A 21069-nucleotide genomic window follows, 5' to 3' on the forward strand; every position below is an offset into this window, starting at 1 on the left:
ACATTGCCCTCTTCCTTTCCCCATCAGCTGAGGCAGTAGGAAGGTACAGCCTTTCCCAACCACCTACCCCATATCCCCCCTTGAACCTGTATTTTTACCCCAAAGTTGAGAAACTCAGGCTTGTGCATTTGCCTGTTTCGGTAGTCAAACCACCTGGGCTCTGTAACAAACCTGCGGCTTGAAGTGGGTAGAAACATTAAGACCTATTTCGAAGACGTTGACACCCATACCCTCACCCACGGACCTGCTCGGAAAGACACGAGCACACATCATTCCTATCAGTGCCACAGTCTGTTTGACAAGTTGGTGTTCGGTTGGACACCAGACTCGACGATCGCAGAGGTCTTTTCCAACCCAAGTGACTGTGTAATTCTGAGATGGAAGCCTAGCGAGGGAGAACCGACCGCCTCCTGCTCTGCGGGCCAGGAGCGGACTCCGCCGCTGCGGAGCTGTCAGGGGTCACTGCCAGCCCCGAGCCCACACCCCGGCCCCCCCATTTTACCGCGGGCCGAGGGCGGCGGGCGCGAAATGGCGCCGCCGTCACGTGCCCGCCGCCCGCGGCCTCGCCCGGCGCCTGCGCTGGGGCGGCGGGGCCGCGGCTCCGCCCTCGGCGTGTCCCGGGCGCTGCGGGCTGAGCGCGGTGCTGCCCCTGCTCTGCCCCTGCTCGGCGCCTCGGCCCGGCCTCACGCTGCGAGGGAGCCGCGCACCGGCGGCGGTGAGCGGCGGGGCACCCGCGGGGACCGGCCCTTGCGCGGTGGCTGGGGGGTGGGGGTGCGGGACAGGCCGCGGGGGCGGCCCGGGTTGCGGAGACAGACGGGCGGACGGACGGACGGACAGGCAGGCGCACTCCGTGCCTGGAGGCTTAAATTCAACCTGAGAGCCAAACCTCGTGAGGGGCTCGGTGTGCGGTGTCCTGGGTTTGTGCCATCCCGAGAGCTCTGACCGAGCGCGCTGCCTGGGAGCTGATTTCCCCATGTAAACAGCTTCCATGGTTTCTTGAAGTCGGGTAGGAAGGTTTCAAGCAAACCTATGGAAGTAACGATTGTTTTTCATTCCTGCCGTGGGCGTGTTGGTGAACCCTCCAGAGAGGGTTTTCTAAAGAGCTGTGCAGCTTCAGATGTGTCGTTGAGTAAAACGAGGGGTCCTGGGCATGGGGCACAGGGGATGGCTTCCTTCTAAAAGTAATGCATCAGTAGAAGTCCAATATCTAAATTTCACCACCCAAATAGTACTAGAAGGGGCAGTGCGTTTGTATTTCTTCAGTTAAAATTAATGCAAGCATTAAGATGTTCAGCTGAATGTGGTTATTTTTAGAACTCTGAGGGTTTGTCATAAACTTACTAAAAATGTGATAAATCCCTTGAGTCACAGGCTCAATTTTGAGAAAGAATAAGGACTGATTAAAAAAACTAAATAATCCTCTTCAGAAGCAAAAATGCCACCCATTAAAAGTCTGATAAACCCTAGATGAAGAAAAAGCCTAATCTCTGAGCTCATCATCCTGAAGGACTAGATCTTCTGAGAATTAGGCTTAAAATGTGTTTTTTGCCTATGTTTTGCGCCATACGCAGTGGTTGAATTTGTGGTGGCAGCAGTTTTCCAAGGCTGCCGCCCAGGCTCTGAATTCCGAGTTCCTTAACGCGGTGAGGGGGTGGCCTCGGGTGCTGCCACTGAACTGCGATTTCTTTGAAGACACTGTGATTGATGGGACCGGTATTTCAGCCGTGTAAAGCAGGTCTGTAAACATTAATTTCCAGGTGTTAGAAAGTTAAACCTTAATGATAAACATGCCAGCTTTATCCCAGAATATTGCCGAGGTTGTTTATTTGGAAGGGTTTTTATTTTTCGGGAACTCAGTTTTTGCTGCATTTGTGTTTGGTTGCTACTGTTTCTACTAGAAATCTGATTTTACAGTGTTTTATTAATTTCTGTTGAGTCCTGGTGTTAAGAACTGGAAGAGAAATCCAGAAATCAGAGGAAGCAGTTACTTTTTTGTGGCTTGAATCTGTGATAAGTTTATTTACAGTAATGAAGCCTTTTTTTGAACTTATGTTATAGCCTGCATGGTAGTGAACAGCTGCTGAAGGCTTGTTTAACAGAGCTGCTGCTGACCACTTTTCAAATCCCCCACCAAGCCCCCATGCCAGGGGAGAGGTTTTAATGTTTTAATTTTAGCAGAAGTTTACAGCTCTGTTGGCAGGATATTTGCAGAAACAGTTAATTAACTTGATTTTTTTCTGAATCCGTTGGCTTTAGTGCATTTAAGGTAGTTTGAGTAGGATAATGTGCAGCTGTCAAAATACTGGATCACAGGTAGAGCTGTGTGGGGGCATGCACCACTTTTTGATACTTTGCTTATACAAATGAGGATATTAGTAGATTTGGTGCATCTCAGCAGTTATCAAAGTGTTTCATTTCAGTGACTGTGTTGCTGCTGTTTGTCTTTGATAATCATTTGGATAACTACCTTAGATAACAATTCACTGTTGTTTGCATAACAAGCTTGTATTTGATTGCATCTTTGATAACTGTAATATTTTATTATATACATTTCTGCTTACATAAGCTAATATTTACATTGCTTTGGATGGTTCTTTTGGCCTTAGACATCCAGATGTACACTGGATGTACATCTGATTATGTTTTTATTGCTAACAGTCACTTCCAGTAACTTTTTTTTTTTTAATGTATTATCTGAAATTCTGCTAGGTCTTATCTGCAGGGTAAAAGTATGAGCTTCCTTCTCTTCTGAGGGGTCTTGGGACAGATCTGTTCAAGAGAAGCTCTCTTCCTCAGGGGTACTCTTGGTCATTTGCCTGTTACAGGTCCCATCTCTGAAATTCACAAGCCTGCTGAGCATCGTAGGTAGTCTTTATTGACTGCCTATATTTGATACAATTATTATTACGAAAGGGTTTTGCTGTCCTTTCCTTGATTTTCAGACGTCAGTTTACTGTTAATAATTACTTTTGGCTGTGGCCACATGAGGAGTGTTGGGAAGAACACTGAAATCCTGAGTTCAGAACAGGTGGAAGGGTACTCATCCCCCGCCTCCATGATGGAGTATGTAAAAGCAATGTAAAGCTTATCACAACAAAGATTTCAGGGTTTTGTTGTGTTTTTATAAAACAAATTTTTTTGTGATGTTCCTGGGGGTAAAGCTTTGAATGATTACTTGTGATGGAAGACTGAAACATAAACATACTGTAATGTCATATTAAAAGAAAATAATGTGGCGGGAGGCAGGGGACTTTTGATCTGAAGCCCTTGATGCAGTGCCTTGTGATGCACCTTGCCAGGTGGCCCTGGATGTCACCTGGCTGCCAGGAGCTCATAAACAGGGAGGTGGCTGCGGGCTGGCTGCTCTGTTGTTGTCGGGAGCAGCTCCTGCCGTGTGACTGCGGCCAGGCCTGGGTTGTGCACGTTTGTGGTGGGGAGCTGAGCCATGTGGCCTCTGTGTGTTCATCACACAGGCTATTAGACAGCCTTGCCACAGAAGGGAAGAAGGCAGGAAAAAACATTTGGGTGGTTTTTTTCCCCTCTGTTTTTCATGACTCTTAGATTACTTTAGCAGCTACGGTGCTGTTTACCAAGATTCACTAGTAGTGATAATGATAATGCAAATACTGAATAACTTGGTGTTTACATTGTACTGTTGACCAGGAAATGTAAATGCAGTTGCAGCACTTGTTTCTCATCACTTTTATACTCAATCTGACCTCATGTTTCTTTCAGTGATAATATTTGCATTGTGGGATAAGCTACCTTGTGTTAAGATGACCCCCTCAAGCTCTTTTACAAAAGCAAGAAAATTTATAAATTGATGTCCATGTATTTCCCCATCATTTTTGCATTGGATGTAATATGAATTTTTTTTTTTCAAAACTAACACAGGTTTTTGTGGCATTTTATCTGGACAGGAGGGGAAAGCAGACAGATGCATGTGAGTGCCCCATGGCTGCAGCTGCCTCAGTTCACTCATTTATTGCCTATTGTAACTTGGAAGAATTCTTTAGGTAAGAAAGTTGCTTCAAAATATGTGGTTTATAAAATTAATACACTTCTCTGTTGAGTCTTTAAATTGCACAGCAGTGTTTTGTGCTCAGTTGTTATTTAAGCATGCTGTTTATGTGTGGCATTATAAACCTTTTATTTGTTAGACACTGACAGTACTTATGAAAATGAATTCTGTGCGCTGTACAGACTCTGCTCACTTCACAGGAGAGAGAACATGTGATACTTGCAGACTGTGCAATACAAGGCCACCATAAATGACAGATTTCTTCAGGTGCCACCCACAAACAGAGTTACTAATGAGTATCAGCTTTCTCTTTATAGACAAGAATGACTACTCAGCTCTAAATTTTCTGGGGTGTGAGCTGAGCAGCAGCATTACTTGCACAGATTGCAGTACTTGAGTTTGATTTTGTGTGGAAGATGGGGGCTACTTCTCATATATTCATAAATAGTGTATACTACACCTTTGTTAAGCTTGGCATCTATAAAGCTTATATTAACTGGGTAGTTTTTCTAAAGATGACTATATGATCTGGGAAAATCCAAAGTCTTGTCCAGTTTTTAAAGAAAAATAGAGAAGTTCAGCATTGGAAGATTTCTGTAGGTATTATTACTGGTTGAACACCTGGTAAACATGTTCTGTTTCCACAGTCTGTCATGATTTAGTGAGGTGGATGTTGCTGTTCTTGTAGCTTTCCATTAAAGCATCTTCAGATAATGTAAAATTGGTAACTGGATATGGGGGGTTTGAGTCTATTTTCTCATAGTGCACCAAGATACTCTGTCATACTAAGACACAGGATGTTTTCTTCATTAGTATGTGGGAGGATATTTGTACATGATTGATATATTTTTTTCCAGATACAGTTTAATTAGCCAAAATTGTTTGTTTACTGTCAAGATTATCATGGTGCAGTAAGCATACTTTTGGAGTAAAAGTGGGTAAAGTTTAACGTTACGAGTCTTTAAATGTTAAAGTATCAGAGGTCCTGTCTTTAAGTATAACTTTTGATTCACATTATTTTGGAATAGACTGAAAAAATATAGCCTGTATATAGGCTGCAAAAAAATAAACATTAGTTATCAAGGTTTGTAGTTTTCATTGGGTAATACTCAAGAATTCAGAGGTGTATCTGTGTTGCAACAGAGTGCTTATGTGACTAAAACTGTAGATAATGCAAAAGCTATTTTTTTGCCTACAATTACACCTTCCCCTTAGTTAAGTGGTATTTTTCAGATAATGTTTGATAAAACTAATGTGCTTGTTACATTCTGTTGCTCTGCTTCCACATCTGCCCTCAGAGGAGGGGGTTCTGTTTGTCTCAGTCTCTGTTCCAGAGTTGATGTCAATCTTTTCTGTGGGTTTCCCAGACACTGCAGAACAGTTTTTCTTTGGTTGGTGGCTTCACAGGTCGGTTCATCTTCTGGGACCCATCCCTGCCTTCTGGTTAAGGAATCCATGCACACATACAGGATGACTCAACAGTGGGATGGATGTTCAGATACCAGAAAGGTGTTGGTAACTTGACAGGAACCTCCACATTCTTTGGAGGTAGGGTTGTGTGTGTGTGTGTAGATCTCTCATTTGAATGCTGCCTGGGTTATATCACATGGGACTGTAATTTAGCCAACTTTGGTTGTGTTTTAAAATATATACTGTTCATAAGGATTCAGAATGAAAACAGGATTCTTATTTTTGCAGTAAATATTGGGGCTTCATGTTTGTTAAAAATGTTACAGTGCATAACCTGTGGAACCTTTTTCTGGCTTTGCATCCCACGCTGAGTAATAGGAATTCATTTTGCCAGATATAAAGGATTGTAGTGTAGAATACTTAACAGAGAAATTCTGGAGACAGCAGTTTCTAAAGGCTGTAGCAACAAGAACAAGTTCTGGCCAAATTCCAGCAGGCAGAGCATACATAGATGCTGTGTATACCAACAATACCATGATGCATCTTTTCATACATCTGGAGTGCTGCTTCTGGTCTGTAGCTTGACCTGTGGTTTATGGAAATGCCCTTTCTGGTTGTTCTCAGATGTCAGAGCTTCCTTGTGGGAGCCAAATCATCACCCATGAAGTTCAAGTAAGTTTCAAGTAAGATAGGAGAAATTTCCATTTTTATCAGAGACTGATCTTTAACCAGGGTGTTGCAGATCTGCATGAGAACAGCAATAGCAAGGAGAAGCTTCTCAAACAATAGCATGTGTTCAACTTCATTCTTTTTGTTCTGGACTTTTGTTGTAGTAAACAGCCAAGTCTGTAATTCCTCTCAAGTAGAGAGGAAGAAAAACAAGCAACAGGTGTATTTGACTCAAAAGGTATTTAGCCTTTGCTAAATTTAGCAAGGCTATGATCAATGGTAAGAGACAGTTTTGTAATAGTTAATTACTACATCCACACTTAATGGTTTGGAAAGCCCATTTGTTATGGGACTTAAAGTAGTCTGAAGTCATAAAACGTGGTTGTGTAGCTGATATAACTTGATGATCTAATAGCAAAATGTTTATTCATGCTGAGCCTGCATCTTCGTTACATTAGTAACACTGTTAGTGTAAGCCATATGTCCACTCAGGGAAGAAAAACTATTATTTAATATAATTTAAAGAATGTTGTTGGTTTATCTGTCTGCATATGTTGCTGATTCTAATCACTAATAGAAATTTAAATAGACTGGGTGAATGTGTATAACAACTGCTAAAATAAATTCTTTGGTGATTGAGATAATTTGTCAGGAAGTCAAGCAGTAGTGAAGCTGGTTGTATGAACAGTCCCTAATACATTCCCTAAAAAATGGCTGCATTTTTCTTTCTACTTTCTCAAAGAATGAACGTGCTTTTTTTTTTTCCATAAAAATGGAGTTTATCAGACACTCATGAGCCAAACAGATCAGGTTTTATAGGTTGGGGAAATGCCAGGTAAATTTTTGATAGGATAGTATGTATTTTGGCAGCTGTTTTTGCAATACATAAATTTGTGGGTGGTTTTTTTTCTTCCTTTCCCCCTTCCCTCCATATTAAAGATACTATGGAAAATTTTCAGTCCAGAAAAAGCAAGCTGTGGGGGTTGCCATGGAAGTTTGTTCAGTAAAAATAGATAATAGGCTCTGTTCTTGAAAAATACATGGTTTGAGAATACTCACTTCACACAGGTTGGGAAGAGATGGGTCTGGATGAACATCTGGTTAGTGGGACATTTGAGAAGGGGCTTCAGCCTCCACTAAAATGAAGTGGCAAAGCCAGTTGTTGAAAATTGACTGAACAACAGAATTCAGTCTAGAATGGACTTGGTTAGGTTGCACTGCTTCAGCCTGTGAAAGCAGAGCTTTTTTCTTATGCTGCTCTTCTGAGCTCTGGCTCGTGAGGCAGATGTCCCTTGCTGAAGCAGATCCATGCAGTTTGCTGATTTCCAAGGTCACTGTCCTAGTCCTGCTGAAAAACAGCATGTGAACCTCAGTTACTTTGCCCTGCTTTGATAAGTGGCCTCTGAAGTTTTTTACTGTTATGCAGACACTTTGCTCTGTTTGGCACTATTTGGAAAAAAAAGCAAACTGAGGAAGGTGGGCAAAACTTTTCAATCTGACTCTTCTGAACATGTCTGTTCCAGGTTTGTCTGTGTTTAAAAAAGGAGTTTATCAATTAGGTTTTTTAGTTGATAAACCCTTTTTAGAGATCATGAGTAGATTCCGTAGTTTGTCAACTGAGTTTAAACTTAAACAATCCATTTTCTACTTCTGAATTAAATTGCTTTTAAATACTTCTTGAGCCTTACAAAATGCTTTATGTGCTATGAATTACTACTACTTGAAACTACACTTGGTAAATTAACAGGTCCAAGTTCTCTAAATTAACAACATCCAAGTTGTACAAAACAAAAGGTTTTGAAAGAGAAGGTCCTTGCCAACATGTGTGCCCTAGATATTGACATGTGGATATGCTTCTTTTCAAAATAATATGCTGTATTTAAATGTTATTAACTTGTTATTGCTTACTGTGTTTCCACTGGCCTTTCTCCCTTCCTCCCATAATCCTCTGTGTTTTCCTAGACACCTGTTGTACGTGAGACCTTTCAGAAGCCTGTGTAGTTTGAATACCTTGGATTGTTACATTCTGAAACTTTCACCATGAAGAGAGCTGGGCAGAAGGTGGTGGCTGGAACTGAAGCTCCTGGAACGTCACAGACAAGCAAAAAACAGAAAACTAGTTTCTATGGCTCGGGGTTTGGGGATTCTGACCCGTGCACCTCGATGGACTGGGGCAGCCTTCCCCACCACGTGATCCTGCGTGTTTTTCAGTTCCTGACTTTAGTGGATAGAGCCAGGGCATCTTCTGTTTGTCGGAGGTGGAATGAAGTTTTTCACATCCCAGATCTCTGGAGGAGGTTTGAATTTGAACTTAGCCAGCCAGCCACTTCTTATTTAAAGTCTACACATCCAGATCTCATTCAGCAGATTATCAAGAGGCATGCTGACCATCTGCAGTACGTCAGCTTCAAGGTAAGCTGTGGCTGAGCTGTGGGTCAGTGGCACGTCACTGAGCACGAGGGATGCAGCTCTTCTGTGTCAGCTGCCTTAAGGGTTGTACCTGGCAAGTCTTATGTTTAAAAATGCACTAATGCAGTGTTTTATTTCCACATGTGCAGACAGTTTCATCCAATTTTGTACACTCTAACCTCTGCAGAGTTAAGAAATAGTGGATGTTGTGTGAAACAGAGGTGGAAGGTGAGGCAAAATAAGAGATTTATTCAAAGTTATTCTTCAGGCTTACAAATTTTGAGTCAGTTCATTATTTAAGATGCAAAGTGTTACCCATGTAGATAAAATGGATTCTTTTGCTGGAGCAAGGACTTTGTCAAGTCTTTTTTGGGCTCTAAAAATTGGCATTTTAAAAAAATGCATACATATCACTGTGTATTGTAGCACCAGTACTGTAACAGTATTGCAGTAACATGAGGTTATTTGAAGACAAGACTTAGAGTTAAGGTTTGTGTTCATACTAGAATTACCCAGCAGTCACACTCAGGAAAATTTTCTAATAGTAACTTCTCTGAACTCTTTCTGGTCTTGAAATTTTCAGTCAGTGTTGCCCTTTGTGCCTGTGATGATTGCAATCAGGAGATGAGTAGATATGGAATCTGCAGTCTTGGGTATCCATGGTGCTGTTTTCTAAATAATACTGCAGAATGACTTCACTATTTTTAAATTGCTTTTATAGGTTGATAGTAGTACTGAGTCAGCAGAAGCAGCCTGTGACATCCTTTCTCAGTTGGTGAACTGTTCTATCAAGACACTGGGTTTGATCTCTACAGCAAAACCAAGCTTCATGAATGTCTCTAAGGTAAAGTTCTACAAACTGTAACAAGCATATTTTAATTCACTCTTAAACCACTTAGCTTTCTTAATGTTCTGTTCTTAAGTTGATGGCAATTTTATGAAACAGTCTCTAGTTACTTTGTAATAACAGAAGAATTACTTTCTTGAAAATAAAGGCCATTTCTTTTTTTTCTGCAGAAAAACTCCAGATACTTCAGGCTCATCATTCTATCCAGTTATCCCTGTAGTTATCAATGTATTACACTGAAATGATAAATCAGAGTAGATAAATAATGAGTGTAAGGTTAATTATGTCACATGCAGCAGCATGTTTTTAAATAAAGATCCCCTCTGTTTATGTTGAAATAATTCTTTGTTACATGAAAAAGGGGATCCATGGGAAGTATTTATTTTTGTACTTTCAGTGTAGAATGTGAGGTCAAAGCACTGAAGTTTTGCTCATCTTTTCAAAAGAATTTTTTCCCTCTTTCAATTTCTCTAAATAGGCTCATTTTGCATCAGCACTGACAGTAGTTTTTGTGAACTCTAAGTCATTATCATCAATCAAGATAGATGACACACCCCTTGATGATCCTTCCTTGAAGGTTCTTGTTGCTAACAACAGTGATACTCTAAAACTACTAAAAATGAGCAGCTGTCCTCATGTTTCACCTGCTGGTGAGTACTGAATGCATGTGAAAAATGGAGTTGTAAAGTATCATAATTGACTTTGTCTTGAGTTTGGACAGTTGGGAGATGAAGAAGAAGGTGGTTGTTAGTGAATGAGTTGGGTTGATAAAAGTGGGGATGCTACTCTCTTGACTGCATCTTCTGGAATCCTGGGGCTATTTTTTCATTTTCTTGAGCTGCTTTGCTAACTCTGATGATAGGCTTTGAGGAGGAGAAGCCTTCAAAATTAGTGCAGGCCTCTCACACACACTCAAAGGATGTGATGTTCATTGCTTTACTATGTGCGGGTAACCAAGTGGGGTACTCCTTAATGTGTGCAGGTTTGTAAACTTAACTAACTGGTGTTCTGTGGGAACACCACAGAATCCCTGATCCATGAATCAGCCACTGCTTGGTGGGATAAAGGAGATTATAACAGACTAAGTAATCTCTTGTGGACTCCAGAAAAGAATAAATGAATAGACCAGACCCAGACTCCTTGTCAGTGATTGCTTTGCAAGGTGCTGAGAGTGTGTACAAATTTCAGAAACCTGTGGTGTTAGACTGTGAGTGTTTCCAGCTTCCAGAGTGCCCTCATGTGTTTAGATCTGGGACTGGTGACTTCCTCATTGGCTGGTGAAGGACTCACTTCAGAATACAGCCTTGCTGAAATTTCAGAGGGCTTCAGGATCCCTTCTCACTTTCCTTTCTCCTTAGTGCTAGGAAAAGGGAGTCTGGGTCTGGTCTATTCATTTATTCTTTTCTGCAGTCCACAAAAGATGACTTAATCTGTGTTCTTCATATTCCAGCAGATTAGGAGGAGTTAACAGTATTTAGGTCTTAATTCACAGAAGGTTGCAGCTGTTAAACTGGGTGGTTGTGATTTAAATAGTCAAAAGTTGAAGGAGTGAGTATTAGGGAAGGGAATGGCAGCAACTTCGGCTGAATCTGACTTTATTTCAGTTGGTTCTTCGAAGCTGAGGAAATTCTGCATAGGGAGGGGCAAAGAGGAGATATGCAGATCTAAGATAAATGTGACTTGTGTCTTTTACTGTAAAGTGTTAATGGCCAGAACTCTGTAAATTGTTGTGGATACCTGGAACTTGGGAATTTCATGGGGTTTGGATATAAGCATGAAAACTCAAGCCAGCTTTACAGAGAACAGCTATGCTTATATTTGCTTTTTATTTTAGAGAGTGTATTTTTTTTGTTCCTCAGGCATTCTTTGTGTGGCTGATCAGTGCCATGGACTCAAGGAGCTGGCTTTGAACTACTACATATTAAGTGATGAACTGCTGCTGGCTCTTTCCAGTGAAAAACACGTTGATCTGGAACACCTTCGCATTGACGTCGTGAGTGAAAATCCCGGACAAGTTCAATTTCACACCATTAAAAAACAAAGCTGGGACGCTCTTGTTAAACACTCCCCCAAAGTCAACATTGTGATGTATTTCTTCTTGTATGAAGATGAATTTGATGCTTTCTTCAGAGAGGAAACACCTGTCACACACCTGTACTTCGGCCGTGCAGTCAGCAAGGCCATGCTGGGCCGCATTGGCATGAACTGCCCCAGGCTGATCGAGCTGGTCGTGTGCGCCAATGGACTTCAGCCTCTGGATGATGAACTGATCCAGATCGCTGAGCGCTGTAAGAACCTGACAGCCATGGGGCTGGGGGAGTGTGAGGTCACCTGCAGAGGTTTTATTGAATTTGTAAAGATGTGTGGGGGCAGGCTTACTCAGCTTTCCATCATGGAGGAGGTGCTGATTCCAGATAGTGATTACAGCTTAGATCGGCTTCATCTGGAAGTCTCCAAACACCTTGGAAGAATGTGGTTTCCTGATATGATGCCGACATGGTAAATTCTCTGTGTGGATAAAATTGTGGGATCGGGGTGCTGCTTTCTATGCAAATAAAAAATTTAAAAATCAAATGTGAAAATTTTCTTCCAGATTTGAGTTTTTCTTCCTTGAGAAAATCTCTATTACACTAACAACAAAACACTCTAAAATATTAATTATATATTGAAATAGAAAATAGATTTAAGTGTACTTAACAGTTCTGAAAGTATGTCTGTGGTTTACAGGTGCTTCAAACGTCAATGAATTTTGGCTTCTCTGAGCTTCAGTTTAACATTCCGTTTACTTTAAAGTGGGTTTGGGTTTTGGGGTTTTTTAATGTCTTTGTTTCCTCTTTCTGATCTAGTCAGAAGAGAAGCTATTTTCCTTTAGGAACTCTATCTGTGGAAAGCTGGATAGAACTTTGAGTACAGTATTATTTGTCATGATGTTTTATATAGCTATTTTTTTTAATAATTCATGTTTTAATTGTAAAAGCTTGTATATTAAAATACACTATCCCAGGTTAATCAGATGTAATCTACCTTAAATTCATGGCAGTATAATAAAATGTTAATAAGCTTATGCCTACAAAAATTTTCGAGCTTTAAATTGCACTTTAAGTAATTTTGTCAGATTACAGAAACTAGGGAATGCATTGTACAGTATGTTGTTTTTGTCTTATGAGTTAAAAGGATGAGAAAGAGATTTTGTTAAAATTACTGATTATAAGTTTGGTTCTAGATTGATTGCTTGAGTGAGTAATAAAGCACTTTGGAAACTGTCAGGACAGTAAGGAATAGCTTTGGATTTGGGCTCAAGTCTTTGTAATCAAAGACTGATGTCTGAATGCTGTTCCATGCTTTCATTGCTAGGAAATAAGAAAGATTTCATAAATGTAGCTGGTAAGAAGGAAAGATCAAAGGCAATACAATTGTCTTTGATCAATTTCTATTTGGAATCAAGAATTTATAGCACTTTAAAACTGTCACTTGGAGGACTAAATGGACTGTAGTAATCTCACCTGTTTCTTCCAGAGCTTTGTGAAAGCCCTGATTTCTAGAGAAAGGCTTGCTGAAGGTAATCCTGAAATATTTAATTCAGGACTGTTTAATACTTGTTGCTATTAATTGTATTTTGAAACAGATTGTATTATATTTATTTTCTTAAAAGGGGAAGGGCATGGTGAGTTGATGTAAATTAGAGTATGTATTTTTGTGTTAACATTTTGGACACTGTAAACTTAAATGCATTGTATATAAATTTTTGCTGTAGTGATTTTGGTGCCTCACTTGTTGCATTTTCCTATTGATAATGAGAAGTCTACAAGAATTTGCTGGTGGTGGTTGTCACTGTCATGGCTTAACCCTGGCTGTCAGCTGAGCCCCTCACAGCCAGAGGGATGGGGGAGAGAATCAGAGGTAAAAGTGAGAAAACTCATGGTTGGACATAAAAAGTTTAATATTAAAGCAAGAGCCACACAGGCAGGCAACCCCCAAAAAGGGAATCCATTCACCACTTCCACCAGCCATGTCCAGGAAAGCAGGGCTCCATCCCCCATAAACACCGCCCTTCCTCCACCTTCCCCCAGCTTCATATGCTGAGCCTGATGTCACACAGAATGGAATGTCCCTTGGGTCAGCTGGCCTCAGCTGTCCTGTCCCTGTCACCTCCCAGGCTGTGCACCCTCAGCCTCCTGGCTGCTGGGGCAGTACAGGACACAGAGCTAGGCTGGGCTCTGTAGGCATTGCTCAGCTGCAGCAAAAACATCCCCCTGTTACCAGTGCTGTTGTCAGTACTAATCCACAGCTCCATTCCTGTGACACAAATGAACTGCCCCAGCTAGAACCAGTGCATTCACAGCAGAGAGTTTCTTCACCACTTCTACAAAACAGCAGCTCAAGGGTTAAACCAGACTTTTCTTGGATGCACTTGTTCCCAGCTGGAAGCCCAAGCATTCAAGGTTACACACACCTGAGTCAGTAATGCTTTATTGCCTGTTGCACAGTTAAGAAGCATCTGTCTGACTCTGGTTGGTAGAGGCTGTGAGCTGAGCACTTCCATAGTCCAGGGGATTATAACTTAAACACAAAACTTAAAATATTTCCAAACAGTATTTGGTTCAAGATGTGTGGTTTGCTTCAAGTGGAAATGTAATAAAGTGGTTTAATCATGCACTAGACTCATCCATCTGTTGCACTGTGTCCTCTTGGGGTTCTCTCCTGCTAGAAGCAATGTATGTGACAAACCTTGGGAGAGACTGGAGCATGGCAAATTAGTGATTGTCATTTCACCTTTGTGCCCCAGACTTGATTTCTGGAATGCAGACCGTAAAATGGAGTGTGGACAAAGCTTGTGAGTTGTTGGGGAGTCCTGGAGTCCTCCCTCTAGCCAACAGAACAGTGTTGGTGTATTTATAAACACTGGTGACAGAGTTACAGTTCAGGGGGAAGCTCTTAAAAGGCTGCTTTGAACATTGTCCCTCTTTCAGTGTCCCTGTCACAAAGGCAGTGTTTCTGTGAAGCCACGAATCACAGAATCACTGAGGTTGGAAAAGACCTTTAAAGTAATCAAATGTGGCTGTTTAATGTCAGCTTGTTCCAGCTCCAAGCTTCCAGTTAAATAGGCCTGCATTGATGAATGTTGGGATTTTTTAGAGTATTTGTTCTCCCTGATCTGAACAAGTGAGGCCAGCTGGTGCTCAGGAGAGAAGCTGACACGAATGCACCTTCTCTGCCACAGGAGGGAGTGAGCACTCTGCATTTTAGCTGGTTTTTCAGAGAAAGCTTATAGCTAGTCATTGCTAATTTCCTGATTCTCTGGTAAGTGCAAATTCCAACAAAAACTCAAATCTTTTTTTTGTTTTGTGAGTCTCTGTGCCATGCAACAGACACTGCTTGTGTCAGGCTCAAAGTATTGAGTAGGTGATAGTATAAACTGTTGTGCATGAGAAGAAAAACAACTTTTGGATGCTGAGATGAATTTATTTGGAATTTACTGTGTTTCCATTTCATTCTCTTTGCCCTTTCCCCCTTTCAAGATTGCTTGTAGGATCCGAGTGGTCGCAGTTCTCAATGTGAATATGAGATGTGATCCCAGGAAATACTCTTTGCATTGGCAACATTCTCCCAAGGACTTGTCCCTTGGAAATTTGACCACTGTATCTTACGGGATGGATACAGAGTAGTTTTACACAGAACTCTGGTGAAAAAACAAGAGGAAAAACCTCAGATGACTGAGAAGCATTTGTTCTTCTGTACTATACTGCAGAAATATTAACAATGTCTGCCTTGTCCTTTGCACTGAGGAATAGTTGAAATACTGAAATAGCAGCAATACTGTGGTCATAAAAATTAGGTAGTGATTGGAGTCATTGACTTGGTAGAAGAGGGAAGGCAAGGAGAAGGTGGGAATTTGTGCTGTAGAAAAGGGAAAAGCTTGAAGACATTCTGCAGAACTCAGTTATTTGCATTGTAGCAGCAGCAAAAAGTTCTGAATGTAAGTGGATAGAAGAAAACATGGTAAACTACGTGGCATCCTTTATGAGCTCAAGACAGATGTTAAATGACAGATAGCTATTTACCTGGTCCCCTGATTTGGACTCCATCATCAATGGCATTTCCATTGTGGAAGAATTTCACAGGCCCAGAGAGCTGGCCAGAGAAGGGAGCGTACACGGTGGCCCCGTCAGCGCAGATGACATCCACTGCCCGGTGCTTGCCTTTGCCACTGCGTCTGCAAACAAACACATCTTTACAGAAACCTCTGCTCGGGCCCAGAGCTGCAGAGAGAGGTTAGGCAGCGCATGGGGAGATCTGGAAATGGGTTCTTAGGACAGAAACAGTGTCAGCAAACTGGCTGAAGGATCTGCAAAGGTGTAGGTGAGGTAGCGGCATGTAAGGGTGGATGACCTGTTAGAGTTGGGGAAAAATGCCTTTCTTCCAGGTCTTTAAATAAAGGCCATAGAGTCTAATAAAACCATAGAGTCGCAGAAAGTGTGGCTGTGTGAAGGACATCAAGTCCAACCCTCCACTTGAGTCAGGAGTGTTCCAACACTACATCAGGTCAGGCATGGCTTAGTCTGATAAAAATCTCCAAGCAGAGAGGTGTCATGAACAATGTGAGCAGCCTAAAAGTTTCTCAAGTCCAATCCAAGCCTTCAGAGTTGTAATTTTTCTGTGACTTAAACAAAATTTAACTCTTACTTCAGTGGAAGTACAACAAAACCCCATGTGTTCCAATTATTATATTACCTTGGAGCTCCATAGTATCCACAGCCATACTTATCACAGCCTCTTATCTCGTTGGTAGGGTTCCCAGCACACACTGCAGCCCAGCGCCCGTCCTGTTGCGGCAGTGGTGGAACATCTTTGAAACACAGAATACAGCACATCAAAGTTAACTTCTAGATTGTTTCATCACTTCCATGTTTGCAGCTACTATTTTTGATTTACAGTTAGGTAAGAACATGCTGACATTACATCCCATGCTTCTAGTCGGATTTTTCTCCATAAAATTCGTAATCCTTTAGGAAATGTAAATGGAATGTAGACTTAAACTGGATGGTAACATTTCTAGATTAGGGTTATTTCATAGAAGAAAATGCACTAAATACAAAATTTCAAAAAGTATCGCAGGTTCTGGAGTGCAAATCTACTCTTGTTCTGAGTTGTGTTTTTTGTTACGGGATTTTTTACCAGGTGTAAGCAGATGAGTAGGATCAGAGTGGTCGCAGTTCTCAACGTGGATATGAGAAATAATGCCAGGATATACTTTTTGCATTGGCAGCATTTTCCCCAGCCGTTCCCCTCTGCGGATCTGGCCGTGGTACCGGATGGGGTGAATGCAGACGAGCTTCACACAGTAACCTGGGAGAGAGGGAGAGGAAGCAGGGTCAGGAAACATCAGCAGCATCTTCTCCTGGGGTGAGCAAACAGCATTCCCTGCCAGCCTCTCACTGCAGACTGTTAGGATGAAGCAGAAATGTCGTCGAGGTACCAACAATGGTGAAATCAAAATTACTATATTTGCCAGGACAAAAAGGAAAAAAGGGTGTTGGAAAATAGAGGCAGGAAAACATCCTCTCAGCAAAACTGAGGATATATTTCCGGTGCTTTATTTTTACTGTTTCCTATTTTTTGATTTGGGGTTGTTATTTTCCTGCTACCTGTTTTTCAACTCCTTTCTTACCTCCTCTCCAAGAAAAGCATAGGAAAGGACTACATCCTGCTGATGCTGTCTTCCAATATTTCAGCGTACTAGAGAGGATGTAAGATTAATCAACACTGTGCTTGAAGTGAAGAACCACAGAAACCTTGTTCAAGTAAATGAAGTGATTACTTGTGCACATCTCACAGCACACCTGCTGTTAATTACTTGCCTGATCCCCTGATTTGGACTCCATCATCAATGGCATTTCCATTGTGGAAGAAGCGGATGGGTCCCGAGAGCTGCCCGCTGAAGGGAGCGTACACTGTGGCTCCGTCAGAGCAGATGACATCCACACCCACATGCTTCCCTTTGCCACTGTGCCTGCAGGCAGAAATACATAATTAGGGACATCTCTCAAGGTTAATATTATGTATCAATCGGGCACGCAATGCAGGATGATAGCTGGAGCTCGTCTAACAAACATTTTCTACCTGCAATGAAATTGAGCAGAAGTAGCAGGTTTGAAGCATCTTTTTGTTGTTGTTGTTGCAAATTGTTCGCATTACTCTGACCTTCTTCAGAGTGGGATGAAATTTCAAATTTAAGCTTATTTTTTATTTTCCCACGTTCATGGGGTATTTCAAACTGTTATGAAAAAGTACCATTTTATCCCCAAAAAAGCATGTGTGCCATGTAAAATAGAATCTTGGCTGGCATTTTCTTACTCAGAAATTGGAAATTCGCATAATGAAGATGAACCCTTTTAGAGCCTGGGGAGAGGAGATGACAAGAAAATGGGGGAGTCATTCTACATATAAAAGCATTTTTTCAGAGAAATATAACCTGTTGTTGTATGAGGTCCCTACTTAAAGACAGTGATGCTGACAGATTTTTAGTTTGTGTAATTGAATCTACTCAGCTTCCTGTAAGCTGTTGCTGAGTGTTGGTTAAATTTCTGGAGTATAAGCAACAAGGGTAAATGACACAAATCCTTGAAATACTTCCATTTCCTTTACTCTGTCTGTGATTCATGTAACAATCCTGCTCCTTCACCCCTGCATCTGTTGTCAGCAGTGGTTATCACTGTAAGATTGCCAAGGAATATCCCAAAAACCAGCAAGAGGTCCTGCAGACAGCAGTATTCTCTCATTCTGAGTGTCAGCTCTGTGTAGCTGAACTCTTTCTGGTGCCTGCACATTTAGTTTAGGAAAGCAAGGTGACCCCCTGTGACCAGAGAACAGTGTTACCTGTCAGCTGTGTTAGCTGTCAGCAGTGTTACCTGTCAGGTGTGTTACCTGTCAGCAGTGTCACCTGTCAGTCAGCAGTGTTACCTGTTAGTCAGGTGTGTTACCTGTCAGCTGTGTTACCTGTCAGTCAGCAGTGTTACCTGTCAGCAGTGTCACCTGTCAGTCAGGTGTGTTACCTGTCAGCTGTGTTACCTGTCAGCGCCGAAGTTGCCGCAGCCGTATCTGTCGCAGCCGCGGATGCGGTTGGTGGGGTTCCCGCTGCAGATCTGTGCCCAGTGCCTGTGCTGCTGCTGGGGTGGGTGTGCATCCAGCTGCTTGGTGAAAACTTCACATGGAAGAGAGGAAAAACAGGGAAAAATCAACCATGTTCTTAGTCCAATGCAACAGAAATTGCTCAGGTACAAAATAGGGTGTTTAGAGGGAAAGACATGAGCTCCAAGGAGTTTGTCATTTCAGAAACTGTAAGTAAAAAACCAGTCTACAACCTGCTGTATAGACTTGATCAATTTTTTCCTGATGTCTTGCTTTAAGGTATATACACCAAAAAGAAAGCAAAGCTATAAATAAAGATTTTTAAAAATAGTTTGTGAAATAAATTATTTTTACTTTCTAACGGTCCTGGGTTTATGGTTGGACTTGATGATCTTAGAGGTCTTTTCAAACCTTAATTATTTTATGATTCTTTTTGAAAGCTCCAACTACTTCAATATATGTCTCTTAATGCACACCTAATTCCATATTTTATAATAGTCATAACTGTCCACATTACCATAATTCCTCATAAAACTAGAGGGAAAAAAACCTCAGCATTATTTATGTTCAAGTGAATTTCAATAATCCATTATTGCCTGCCTAAACCCAGTGAAGCCCAGGCGCATTACAGCAATCTCAACTCACCAGTGGACACCAAGCTGACCAGAGTGACCAGACTGAGAGCTGGCATTTTGGAGTCTTGTCACCTGTGTCCTTTGATCCAGTCAAAGACATTCAACTGCTGCTGCCTGAGGTATTTATGTGCTTTTGAAAGCCCAAGTCCGTTGTCTTGGCTAATCTGTCTCAAGCAAAGTATTACAGCTCCAGGCTGGTGGTGTTGCCATATTGGGCACTGTGGTGGTCTGCAGGCTCTGACAGTTGTTAAAGCTGGTTGGGAAAGATGGATAAAATAATTGGGCTCTTAACAGTAAGAGATGGAAATGACCCCACATTTCAGGAAACTCTGGTTGAGCTGTTTCTTAACACATTTTCTTCCCCTTCTTGGAGTAAGGTCACAGGCTAAAAATGGTAGGAACCACAAATGTGGTTCAGAGGATTGAACTGGAGGGGAAAAGTGGCCAAAGCTCCAGAGTGGATGTCACCAATTTGTCCTTTGCTGCTCATTCCTCCCTGGGTGTTTGTGCCCACCAGAGCTTTGTGACCAAGAACACAGGAAGCGTTTGACATTCATGAATATTCACTTGTGCAAAGAAAACCAGATGCTTTTGCATTGAAACATTTCTCTTTTTTTCTTGTTTAGCTGAAATTGTCATTTATTTCACCTAAATCCATGAAGTCTGTTCACTGAAACCCAAGGTTTTTAACAGTGTAATATTTATTAAAACATCTTCAAGTTCTGAAACAACAGCTGCAAACCCACACTGCATAGGCAAAACTGACCTGGAGTTCAATAATTCTAGGTTTTGAAGTGATGCCTTCAGTACCTTCTTGGTTTCAGCTATTGTACTATAAATAATAAACTAATTGTACTTTGTGTCTCTGGTAATCCTTCAGAAAAGTATTAGATTTTCTTTACAGACATGTCTTGGATAATATGAAATTTAAATGAGTCATGGTGCTTTCACAGAAACTATTTGATATTTCAAGTTGCAGAAACCTCTAGAAGTCCCACAGATTTTTATTCAGAGAAGAAACAGATGTGTCTCTGCCCCACTTCCAGTTTGCAAAAGCATCTGTACATTGTGTTTTCTGAAAACCTCCATGGAACAAGCAGTTGGAGACAAATTTTTCACTTGCGTTTCCAAGCTTTTCTTTACAGCCAATATTTAATCCCCAAACAATCTTTTCGCCCTCCCTGGGGTTACAACAAGTGGTTTGGCTGGTTTTATCTCAGCTGCTTTCTTCTCCATGCTGCCAGGAGGAGCTGCTGGTTTCCACACTCATACCCACCAAACAGATATTTATGTAAAAGTTCTGTCCCTTCAGTCCGGTTTGGATGGAGCTTTTGGTTGTAATTTGCTTCATATAATGTAGTCTTGGCTGCTAAATGACACAATGTGCTGGGAAGGGTTCTCAGTGGGTATTCAGGGTTTGGGAATGCTGCTTATCCCTGAACTGAAAGATGGGATGTGTGGCTTTGTGTGATCCTTGCCAGAAACAACACTCATTGTTTATTCTCCTTCATTTGACACAAGTTCTCTGCAAACCCTCTCAGCTCTCCTTAACAGCAGCAGTCAGCAGGGGAGGTGGTATGGGTGGCATTTTCAGTGAGGATTTCATAGCAGAGAGGTTGTAAAGTGTTTCTGAGCTTGGCTAGCTCTCTGCTGGCTGCTGGAAGCTTTTTCCCTACTGCAATCAAAACCATTTAAAAATAAAGATTTTTTTTTCAGGGGATGCCTGGCCAATCCCAGCTGAGAGGTGTCCAGTGGGATTTCTGCTATAATGATCTCTCTCAAGTAGATTTTATTTCTGATTTATTTCATTTTACAGCGGGAGAGTTTTAAATACCTCATTAGATAACTTTAGCCTGGGGCAGATCTGCCTTGAGAAACTACTGATTTTTATAGACTCCTGTGAACTCACATGCTCCAAATTTTACCAAGGAAAGAATTGCAGCACTTCA

At 41.5% G+C, this 21069-nt stretch overlaps 2 protein-coding genes across 3 annotated transcripts; one reads left to right on the plus strand and one right to left on the minus strand.

The window, feature by feature from the left end:
* Positions 1-580: 580 nt before the first annotated feature.
* On the plus strand, positions 581-14005 carry LOC115908797 (F-box/LRR-repeat protein 21-like). 2 transcript variants are annotated; one of them, XM_030957647.1, is made up of 7 exons: positions 581-715; positions 3895-4016; positions 5429-5569; positions 8063-8512; positions 9231-9353; positions 9835-10006; positions 11216-14005. In XM_030957647.1, the coding sequence occupies exons 4-7, from the start codon at positions 8141-8143 to the stop codon at positions 11857-11859; spliced, it is 1311 nt and encodes a 436-aa protein (XP_030813507.1). In that variant the 5' UTR covers positions 581-715; positions 3895-4016; positions 5429-5569; positions 8063-8140; the 3' UTR covers positions 11860-14005. The 2 variants fall into 2 exon arrangements, with proteins under 2 accessions (XP_030813507.1, XP_030813506.1); XM_030957646.1 differs by having other exon boundaries at positions 3921-4016.
* An 840-nt stretch (positions 14006-14845) lies between these two features.
* Positions 14846-19176, minus strand: LECT2 (leukocyte cell derived chemotaxin 2). Its single transcript, XM_030957521.1, has 7 exons — positions 19131-19176; positions 18426-18558; positions 17216-17367; positions 16533-16703; positions 16089-16203; positions 15419-15570; positions 14846-15036 (listed from the first exon to the last, which is right to left on the minus strand). The coding sequence occupies exons 1-7, from the start codon at positions 19174-19176 to the stop codon at positions 14846-14848; spliced, it is 960 nt and encodes a 319-aa protein (XP_030813381.1).
* Positions 19177-21069: the final 1893 nt, after the last annotated feature.

Source organism: Camarhynchus parvulus, chromosome 13, assembly GCF_901933205.1.
Source record: "Camarhynchus parvulus chromosome 13, STF_HiC, whole genome shotgun sequence".
Lineage (NCBI taxonomy): Eukaryota > Metazoa > Chordata > Aves > Passeriformes > Thraupidae > Camarhynchus > Camarhynchus parvulus.

What these genes read in the sequence shown, in the direction of transcription:
- LOC115908797 (XM_030957647.1), top strand. Translation starts at nt 8,141, where the DNA reads ATGAAGAGAGCTGGGCAGAAGGTGGTGGCTGGAACTGAAGCTCCTGGA. An exon ending in TGCAGTACGTCAGCTTCAAG is followed by an intron (nt 8,513 to 9,230) that starts GTAAGCTGTGGC and finishes TTGCTTTTATAG; the next exon opens with GTTGATAGTAGTACTGAGTC. An exon ending in GCTTCATGAATGTCTCTAAG is followed by an intron (nt 9,354 to 9,834) that starts GTAAAGTTCTAC and finishes TTCTCTAAATAG; the next exon opens with GCTCATTTTGCATCAGCACT.
- LECT2 (XM_030957521.1), bottom strand. Translation starts at nt 19,176, where the DNA reads ATGCCAGCTCTCAGTCTGGTCACTCTGGTCAGCTTGGTGTCCACTG. An exon ending in AGTCCAAATCAGGGGATCAG is followed by an intron (nt 16,704 to 17,215) that starts GCAAGTAATTAA and finishes CCTCTCTCCCAG; the next exon opens with GTTACTGTGTGAAGCTCGTC. An exon ending in AGTCCAAATCAGGGGACCAG is followed by an intron (nt 15,037 to 15,418) that starts GTAAATAGCTAT and finishes TTTTTTCACCAG; the next exon opens with AGTTCTGTGTAAAACTACTC.